This window comes from Mya arenaria, chromosome 11, assembly GCF_026914265.1.
Source record: "Mya arenaria isolate MELC-2E11 chromosome 11, ASM2691426v1".
NCBI lineage: Eukaryota > Metazoa > Mollusca > Bivalvia > Myida > Myidae > Mya > Mya arenaria.
The window spans coordinates 16,738,057-16,748,292 of record NC_069132.1 but is presented as its reverse complement, the minus strand read 5'-3'; the positions used below and the strand labels follow the sequence as shown (position 1 = coordinate 16,748,292).

The window sequence follows — 10,236 nt, the reverse complement described above, 5'->3', positions numbered from 1 at the left end:
AATCAGCCAAATGCCCCGAAGCACTTCAGGATTACTGCCCTTGCCATTTAAGCTTTGTCTACTCTCTAACTTGAACAATTCTCATCTGACCTTCACCAAACTTGCTGAAAATGTTTGTAGCTATAAAATCTAAGTGCCTATGAAAATTATAGACATTTTAGCACCTTTTGACTCGAAACCCTCGAATTAAAATAATTTTTTTCTACTGTTAATGCCATATTGTGCCAAATCATTTGCTTCTTGAAAAGCTTGCTTCTCAAAGGGCCAATGTGACAGTAAGTTGTCTTAGAATCCAAGAAATTATTGATGGGCGTATTTTGTGAGTGTCACTCTTGTTAAAGGTATTATTAGAAAACAATGTCCCCAGCAATAATGGACACAGTTGTAGTTTTCCATCAATTCCACCAGGTTTTCACCAGCATTTGATGGAAACACAGTGTATTTAGTTTTGGGCCAAAAGCTAGACTAAACTACCCATGAGATAATATGGAAAATATTAAGCAGCAGATGAACTAAGTGACCTTCCTTGGGTACCCGGACAACCATTCCGACGATGAACACGCGGATGGAAAAGTTTAAATGAAGGTGAGGATCTTAATACTAGTGTGTGATTCACCACCCCGCGGTCTGGAATGGGAATTTTGCAATTTGAAACTCAACTATGACAACTATGATTGATAAAATATCTAACACACGATTTTAAAAGACATTTACAAAATAACATTGGGAGATGTTTCGACGCATCCTGTTATCTGTTACTGAAACTTCCTCCTTCATATGTGAAGAATTGCCGATTTCTTGAAAACGGTCAGTACTGAAGCCAGACAAGCAGTGCAGTATTAACCAGGACACCGTTTCAATAAGAGATATTACTCGTACATCTTGCGGTGCTTATAAGAGTGCCCTGGCACACCCGTAAACTAACAGGCAGAATCTACACGATAAAAATTCTTACGACATTTGTATCGGAACGCAGTGACGCCCAAAACGGGTTAACGCCTGGAACATGACGCTCTTGATTGCCGAACTTGACGGATCCTCGACCCTAAAACTGAATTTTGCATAATTCGAAAAATAATCATGAATACACATGTATAAACATACTATAGTATAACATTCACTTTAAATGTATGCTAAAGTTTCTCACAATTACCATATTAAAGATTACTACTAACAGTTGAGTGAAGCAGGGTTTTACACACCGTAACACCAAATTTCGTATAATAAATTCTGGTAATGAGTGGGGTCCGTGGGTCATTAGTCACCGCTTTAAGGAAAACCGCGCTTTGATAAGGCCGCTTACATCGCGGAATGCACTAGGATGTTTGGGCTCCTTCCACAGTCCTTTTACAAGAAATGGGTCATTTATATCATATTGATATGTTGACAATTTTCCTACTCGGTTATGATATAAATACTGAAAACTGACCATGAATCCTCATTTCAACGAACACCCCGTGGAAGACAACTTGTAACTCTTATTTAACGCAAATATATTCGAACTAATATATATGTATTAAGATGAATTGTCATGCAGTTTTGTTGTTATCGTGGCTCCTGCTAGGCACTCTGGCCGGGATCAGAGGTCATGGTCGCCTTCTGGAGCCACCGGGACGCTCTTCCGCTTGGAGGTTCAATTTTCCCGTGCCACATAACACAATGGACCACCAACTCAACTGTAAAGGATATGGGGTAAGTTAATTACTGCTTCTTTTCTTGTTTTCGATTTCTATGAGATATCAACAATCTCACCTTCGGATGCTTGGTTTAATTTTTAATTAGTTAGTGACAATTATAGTCGAATCTAGTTAACATTGTTACAATCTTCACTTGCAATCATACAGTTCGATGCAAAGCGAATACTATTAGGCGCGCAACAGTCAAATATTGGCGAATTTGGTTAAACATTTTGACAATGTCCATTGGCTATCGTACAGTTTCATCGAAATCGAATTCCAACAGGCATGCAACAGTCACTATTCGCGAATGTAGTTAAATATTGTGAAAATGTCCATTTGCAATCGTACAGTTCAATCCAACGCGAGACACCAGTGCTTGTAGCATTGTATAGAAAACAATAATTTGAGGTACTTAAACACATTCGGAAATCATCGGCCATTTTCCGTCGAAAACAACCTCGGATGTATTCCAGGAGATAAGTTGAAGTAGTTCGTACAATTTTGTACCAACTTATTCTAAATTGATTGCCATTGGAGTGTTTTATTGGATAAATAATAATGATTCCCAAGAGTGAAGTCATTAAGTTTAACTGCAAAATTGAAATTACTACGCCATCAACTTGCAGCGTAGTTAAAGTGTTAAGATTTCTGACATCGTAAACCGTCCATATACATTCGAGGTCGTTTTTGATGGAAAATGGCCGAGGAGTTCCGAATGACTTAAACTGTTCTATGTTTGTACTATACTCTGCTTTTTAAACCTTTCCAGCACCAGTATCAACAGATCGGGGGGAGGTGCGGCGTGTGCGGGGACCCGTATGAAGGGCCGTATGAAAACGAGGCTGGCGGAAAATACGCCCGGGGTATTATTGTCCAGAATTACACCCAGGGACAACGAATACGAGTTACGATTGGTAAGCACTAGCTGTTTTATATATAAATTGTTTAGTCATATTTGCTTTAAAAAATACTATTCCTCTACATATTAAAACAACACACGTTTTTTAATAATGTATTAGCGTATAACTTGCAATTTTTGAATCACTGTTTGTTATAGAAATCACCGTTAACCACGGAGGATATTCCGAGTTCCGTATCTGCCCAAACAATGATGTCACGAAGCGCGTGACGCAAGATTGCATGGATCATTATCTATTGATGACCCCTTTCGGCGAGACGCGCTACATGCATGCGCCGAACGGGGATCCTGCTGGGCTTGGGGAAAAGCATATTGATCTACTCCTTCCGCCCGGCCTTACGTGTACACAATGCGTCCTCCAGTGGATATGGACCGGAGGTAATACTAGCATATTACGCATATTAAAGTGAATCATACAATTGTAATATCATATTAAGTATAAATGAATCATACAATCTAATTATTTTTATCTTCATTACTAGTTATCATTATTATTATCATTATTATTATTATTATTATTATTATTATTATTATTATTATTATTATTATTATTATTATTATATTATTATTATTATTATTATTATTATTATTACTTTCAGATTCAAACAACAACTGCTGGCTCAATAGTACATGTTGTACAGAAGTCGGCTGCGGTCCTCAGGAGCACTTTTACGGCTGCGCCGACGTCTCCGTCCGGTCCTCCGTGCAACCATGGGCCCCTCAACCAACTCTTCTTCTGAACATGACGTCACAGGTGGGCACTTCCGGCCCGGCTTGCATTGCGAGCGAAATGGCGAGAAACATGGTGGGCCAGCCCCGTGCGGACGAACTTTGCCAACGGGCCTGTAGCGGACCAGGCAGCGTGTGTCCGGTGTATTTCTGTGCGGACTCTTGCAGGAGAACGTTCTAAGAGCAGTGATTTGTTGTGCTGAACAATTTACCTCTCTATGTAGAATATTTCAAAAAGACTCATATAAATGGTCATGTTCGTTGAAAATATCATTCCAGTGTTTCCCACATCTTTCATATTTAGGCAACATTACATTAAACAAGTATCGTTCTTTATGTAATAGGTTTATTTTTATACAAAAATGGACATCATCAATTTAGTACACCACTACGCATGTATGTGCTTGTGCGCGTGGATATATGACATTATGTTGATGTTTGCATTGTATACTGTACTTAATTTACTTCTAAACTGTGGTATTAAAACTATTTTTTCTCAATATTTTTAATTGTTATAATTTCATTTTTAGCGCATAAGTACGGTGAACTTTATAGTTAATTGGGCGTTCTTTGCGTGCAACCACGAGGTGGCCGAGTGGTCAAGGCGACTGGTCGGTTGTTAAAAATCTTATCCTCGTCGAGAGGATATTGACCAATAATACCTGAATCATATACGCCTGCTGTCCCCCTACCATTTCAATACTATATTCTTCTTTTTCTTCTTTCTTCTTCTTGAAATGCATCAATATCATGATAATGTTTTGCAGATATCAGATCGATCAAAGTAAATATTTCTATTGCTTATATAAAGTTTACATTATGCCATTTATAGATATTTCGTGACTACAATCCATATAAGGAGTATGTTGGATTGTAAATCATTCCCTTATCATATATCCACCCGATTTACTACGTGCTATATAGTATACAGCATATACGCGATGTATTTGGAAATGGTATACATGTTTACTGTAGTGTGGGATAATTGACAATGAGAAAATGGATTTTAATGTTTTAACATGTTCGTGTATACTTGTGACAGGGACAGTTTCATTGGTGTGTATCTTGGTTGGACTTCTGTGTCCATCTTGGACGTTGGTGGTGATCAGGTATATGTTCGCCGACAATACTGATCAGTTCAGGTTTTTGGATAATTCCAACGAAGTATATGTACAGGTGGGCTTACACAGTAAGGTTGAGTGTTACGTTGACCAGTGCTTAAATTTGGACTTCATTTCGTCGAATGTTGACCAAAACCTATATTCAAGTTCCTATGGTGAGTTCTGTTAACAAAATAATTAACGTGTCGTAATTTAATGTATTATGTAGTAATTAAAAGGCACCCGCAAGCATGACCATTTCAATTTACTTAATAACATTGATTATTTTCATATTGAAATATAAGAGACACTACTTCATCCTCCGACCGCCCCTATACACTTCATTAATCCTTCTCCCCTATACACTTCATTCTCCCTCCTCCCCTATACACCTAATCCTCCCTCCTCCCCTATACACCTAATCCTCCCTCCTCCCCTATACACTTTATTCTCCCTCCTCCCCTATACACTTTATTCTCTCCCCACCCCTATACACTTCATTCTCTCTCCTCCCCTATACACTTCATTCTCCCTCCTCCCCTATACACTTCATCCTCCTTCCTCCCCTATACACATAATCCTCCCTCCTCCCCTATACACTTCATTCTCCCTCCTCCCCTATACACTTCATTCTCCCTCCTCCCATATACACTTCATTCTCCCTCCTCCCCTATACACTTCATCCTCCCTCCTCCCCTATACACTTCATCCTCCATCAACCCCTATACACCTCATCCTCCCTCCTCCCCTATACATTTCATTCACCCTCCTCCCCTATACACTTGATTCTCCCTCCTTCCCTGTACACTTCATCCTCCTTCAACCCCTATACACTTCATTCTCCCTCCTCACCTATACACTTCATTTTCCCTTCTCCCCTATACATTTCATTCTCCCTTCTTCCTTATACACCTCGTCCTACCTCCTCCCCTATACACTCCATCCTCCCGTATACACTTTATTCTCCCTCCTCCCCTATACACTTCATTCTCCCTCCTCCCCTATACACTTTATTCTCCCTCCTCCCCTATACACTTCATTCTCCTTCCTCCCCTATCCACTTCATACTCCCCCCTCCCCTATACATCTCCCATATACAGCTCATTTTTCCACTTCCCTTATACAACTCATTCTTCCCCATACACTTCATTCTCTCTCCTCCCCTATACACTTCATCCTTCCTCCTCCCCAATACACTTCATCCTCCTTCCTCACCGATATACACTTCATTCGTCCTCCTCCTCTATGCATTTCATTCTCCCTCCTCTCCTTTACACCTCATTCTCCCCTATACACTTCATCCTTCCTCTTCCCATACACACTTTATCCTCCCTCTTGCCCTACCCAGCTCATTATCCCCTATACACTTCATTCATCCTCTCCCATATACACTTCATCCTCCCTCTTGCCCTACACAGCTCATTCTCCCCTATACACTTCATCCTCCCCTATACACTTCATCCTCCCTCTTGCCCTACACAGCTCATTCTCCCCTATACACTTCATCCTCCCTCTTGCCCTACACAGCTCATTCTCCCCTATACACTTCATCCTCCCCTATGTACTTCACCCTCCCTCTTGCCCTACACAACTCATTCTCCCTTCCCCCTATACACTTCATTCTCCCCTATACACTTAATTCCCCCCCCCCCACCATGTACACCTCATTATCTCCTCTATGAACTCATTTGCCCTTAATAGCTTGGCTCTGTGTAAAACTATTTTTATTTAGTTTTTATTCGATATATTCATGATGTGTACATTCAAGAAGATTCATAATTTTACTTAAACATCCGCGTACCAAATCCAAATAAATTACTGAGAATATAGCATATATTTATATATATATATATATTCAAATCTAGAGTAAATAATCTCTAGATTTGTAATGACATCAGCTTTTTATACATGCATGACCTTTCCCTCCAGTTCCAGGTTTGGATGTACAGAGTTTGAGAGTCCAGTACATCCCGACACTGGTCCTCATGGTAAACGCCACGGTGTTCGCTCTGGCGGCCCAGGTAGCGAGCGCTCTGCATTTCCGGCGATGTCGAACCCTCAAGTCTGATTGGGGAATAGCGGGCACGTGCGCGAGCGGAATTGTGTTCTGGATTATTTGCTGTATGTTGCTTCTTAAGGTAGCACACTCCTAATGGGCACCATTTCAAACTATGATCAGCTCGATAATTTCTTAATGTGCATCATTTCCTGGATTCAAAAACAAAATTTAAAATAAATTTACCGTCAAATAACAATTTTATTTAAATTTGAATTACCCCACCCCCATTTCAGAATTGTCGATAAAAACGACATCACCCGAGAGACAAGAAAAATCCTTTATTTTATTCATTTTTCAACATTTTGGTAATAATTTGGCATCAGAGTAACTAGAAATATATTTGCTTTCAGAAATAATACAATATTGATCACATCACCTATAAATAAAAGCATACTGTACTGAAATAGCCATATGGTATTTCAATTTTAACATACTGTTTTGACCGCGTAGAATTTAAACATCGACGTTTAAAAGCAAAATCAAAATGTTCTAGAAAGACTCATGACCTGTTCTTTATTAATAATTATCTTTAATCTTTTGGGAACATAATGCCAAAAAAAATCAAAATGTTTTACCGTCTTATTAAAAAAAAAAGTTTGTAATTCCCTACCACCTATTTCAGTCGTACCTGCAAGTTATAAAATCCTCACAGAAGCTAATATTTATGTGTAGAAATATATTTAATTTCTTTTAAATGAAAATACAATATTAACTTCTGTAAAAAAATGTTAGCTTATGAAAACAAAGATGAAGAAAATAAAAAAAATATGCGTGCTTCTGGCTGGATTCGAACCACTACCTTGAAAACCTCAAAAGATTTGTAGTCCTGTGCTTAACAACATAGGCTAAAGTTTAAAATTGAAGAGTTTCAAGTGGAGGTTTTCATTAGGGGTGTGCTGCCTTAAATTTAAAGCTGCACTCTCGCAGTTTGTACGTTTTGACAACTTTTTTTTATTTTTTGTCTTGGAACGAGCCATTTTTTTGCGAAAATCCATGGAAGCCAGTTATATAAGACTGCTGACAAAAACTCAGATCGCAGATTTTTATATTGAAGTTCAAAAACTAATATTTTATGCAATTGTTAAACCGTTAGTTACGGTTTAAGCCATAAAACATTAATTTTAGATCGGAAATATCGTGTATATGTGGTGATGTGTTTCATGTTGTATGTTTCAGGCATGCTGTGTATATGTGGTGATGTGTTTCATGTTGTATGTTTCAGGCATGCTGTGTATATGCGGTGATGTGTTTCATGTTGTATGTTTCAGGCATGCTGTGTATATGTGGTGATGTGTTTCATGTTGTATGTTTCAGGCATGCTGTGTATATGTGGTGATGTGTTTCATGTTGTATGTTTCAGGCATGCTGTGTATATGCGGTGATGTGTTTCATGTTGTATGTTTCAGGCATGCTGTGTATATGTGGTGATGTGTTTCATGTTGTATGTTTCAGGCATGCTGTGTATATGCGGTGATGTGTGTTATGTTGTATGTTTCAGGCATGCTGTATATATATATATATATATAACGCTTATGTGTATATATATATATATATATATGCGGTAATGTGTTTCATGTTGTTTGTTTCAGGCATGCTGCGTAAATGCGGTGATGTGTTTCATGTTGTCTGTCTCAGGCATGCTGTGTATATGCGGTGATGTGTTTCATGTTGTGTTTCAGGCATGTTGTGTACATGCGGTGATGCGTTTCGTGTTATATGTTTCAGGCATGCTGTGTATATGTGCGATTGGGATAACGGTAGTGTTCAACGTCAGAATCCAGTCGCTTATAGACCAGAGAGACCCCACCACAAATGCTGCAAAAAAGACTTCTCTAAGCATGCAACCTCCCTGGGGCCTTGTTGTCACCGGTAATGATTAACGCTTATGTGTATGATGTACACTGTACACATAATTATGTATGCTTATTATCTCGGTTCAAAATCGACTGTGCCTTACATTATAATATTCCTGTTTTGCATGACAATCGTTCGTTGCAACATGTTCACGTCATCATGCATTTTAGGTATTGGCGGTGCATTGGCAGGGATAAATGGATTCACAATGGCCCTAAAGCTACTCCTCAACTTGGGAAACATTACAACATCAGAAGAAAACCATACTTTAGTGAGGAGCATGGTCGTCTAATGATCGTGGTGCTTACCAAGTGAAATAATAACAAAAGTCGCCACGACGAATGTTCATATATGTTGTACTTTTCACCGAAACACTGTGAACGGAACTTGGCACGTCGCGATCATGTTCATCGATGTCTTTCAATTCGTATATTTACAAAATATCATATTGTATACGCTGATGTCTTTATTAGGCCATCCGCTGTACTCGACAATCGTAGGTTTATATAGTTTCGAAAACGCTTGACTTCGGCGGTCAACCAGTATTAAGGAAGAGACATATATTGACGTTTTGGCACCATATAAATTGTTAGTCATGTCTGTGTTTTGTCCTTATCATGTGATGTGTATCGTTGCATTTCAGTACTTTTTACGTTTGATATTATTAAAGTATTTTATTATTTGCGTTCTAATGTTTTAGGGATATATCAGTGGAATAAAATGGATATTCCACTGTTTCAAACAGTGAAAATATCACTTTGATATGTTTCACTGTGTTGAAATTTTAGCCCGCTCTCGGTTCCAAATCAAAAGTCATATAATATAAAGAAAAAAAAATGTCTATTTCAGTGTAGGATAGCAATATATTTCACCCCATGAAAACTAAACGTGAATATGTCCCTCGCCACTCGTGAAAAATAAATTTTGGTGCTTACTCGGTGAAATAAATAAGGATTCTAGACTGAAACAAACAATCTTCTGAACAAGTCGTTCAGACATGATATTTAAATAGAAATTCTGGGAGAGAAAAAGTAAAAGGTGAATTTATAAAGCATTATGTAGTGTATATTTCCTCTGTTCAAGCATACAAGGGATATTTGTCCCATTGAAAAAGTTTGTATTTAACTAAAATTCCCGTGTACAAAGTAATGTACGAAAGCAAGTTTGCGTGTCCAGATGTAACAACTGATATTGTTATATCATTGTAAAATGCACGGTACTGTTCTTATTCTTAGATATGATACATATATAGACTTCACGGTATCAACTCGCTGAACATTGGAATGCTTATAAACACTCTGGGCCTTGTCTTCGGTTGGGGCATGCTACTAGAGAAAGACCGGTGGTGGAATATTCAATCGCGGGTTTTTTTCCCCCATTAAGATTCATACTGCTGAAGCGAAGGATTCAAGGCAATAATATAGTCCACCTAAATGGCCGTCAACGAGTCTTTTGACGATTGGCAAACTCGAGACACGGGTACATAAGAAATGTCAAAATAATAATAAAAAAAGTATCCCTGTTCGCTTATTATTGTAGCTGGGCAATAAAACAGTTTGTTCACGGCGTCTCAATTTAATGGGTGGTCAGTTGCGTAGCTACATATAGGCCTTGTAGGCATGGGCCTACAACTTTTTTGAAAAATGACAAGTTTAAATAACCCTAAAATGCAATAAAGATAGCTACTTAAACACGTTGCACAACTCTAAAATTTGTTTTATTTTTAACCAAAGCAAGTTTGGTGTTTATTCAAACTACGTGCAGGATGTATTGTTGAATTTATTGTAATCATTGAAAATATATTTAAGTATGTGTAATGTGCATATAATAGTCCCCAAACTCACATAGAACCAGCTAGGCCTAAAAGTTTTTAGGCCTGGTTACGCCCCTAAAATG

The 10,236-nt window shown here is 38.4% G+C and overlaps 2 protein-coding genes across 2 annotated transcripts; both read left to right on the top strand.

The window, feature by feature from the left end:
* The first annotated feature begins 1,521 nt into the window (after positions 1-1,521).
* Positions 1,522-3,508, top strand: LOC128208366 (uncharacterized). The gene is made up of 4 exons (XM_052911926.1): positions 1,522-1,692; positions 2,449-2,593; positions 2,737-2,976; positions 3,198-3,508. The coding sequence occupies exons 1-4, from the start codon at positions 1,522-1,524 to the stop codon at positions 3,506-3,508; spliced, it is 867 nt and encodes a 288-aa protein (XP_052767886.1).
* A 698-nt stretch (positions 3,509-4,206) lies between these two features.
* On the top strand, positions 4,207-9,022 carry LOC128209537 (uncharacterized). The gene is made up of 4 exons (XM_052913611.1): positions 4,207-4,603; positions 6,357-6,548; positions 8,212-8,355; positions 8,511-9,022. The coding sequence occupies exons 1-4, from the start codon at positions 4,327-4,329 to the stop codon at positions 8,630-8,632; spliced, it is 735 nt and encodes a 244-aa protein (XP_052769571.1). The 5' UTR covers positions 4,207-4,326; the 3' UTR covers positions 8,633-9,022.
* Positions 9,023-10,236: the final 1,214 nt, after the last annotated feature.

Excerpts from the sequence above, each read along its gene's own strand:
- LOC128208366 (XM_052911926.1), top strand. The coding sequence starts at position 1,522 with ATGAATTGTCATGCAGTTTTGTTGTTATCGTGGCTCCTGCTAGGCACT. Across the intron at positions 1,693-2,448 it reads TCAACTGTAAAGGATATGGG|CACCAGTATCAACAGATCGG; the intron begins GTAAGTTAATTA and ends AAACCTTTCCAG. Across the intron at positions 2,594-2,736 it reads ACGAATACGAGTTACGATTG|AAATCACCGTTAACCACGGA; the intron begins GTAAGCACTAGC and ends TGTTTGTTATAG.
- LOC128209537 (XM_052913611.1), top strand. The coding sequence starts at position 4,327 with ATGGATTTTAATGTTTTAACATGTTCGTGTATACTTGTGACAGGGACA. Across the intron at positions 4,604-6,356 it reads CCTATATTCAAGTTCCTATG|TTCCAGGTTTGGATGTACAG; the intron begins GTGAGTTCTGTT and ends CTTTCCCTCCAG. Across the intron at positions 6,549-8,211 it reads TGTGTTCTGGATTATTTGCT|GCATGCTGTGTATATGTGCG; the intron begins GTATGTTGCTTC and ends TATATGTTTCAG.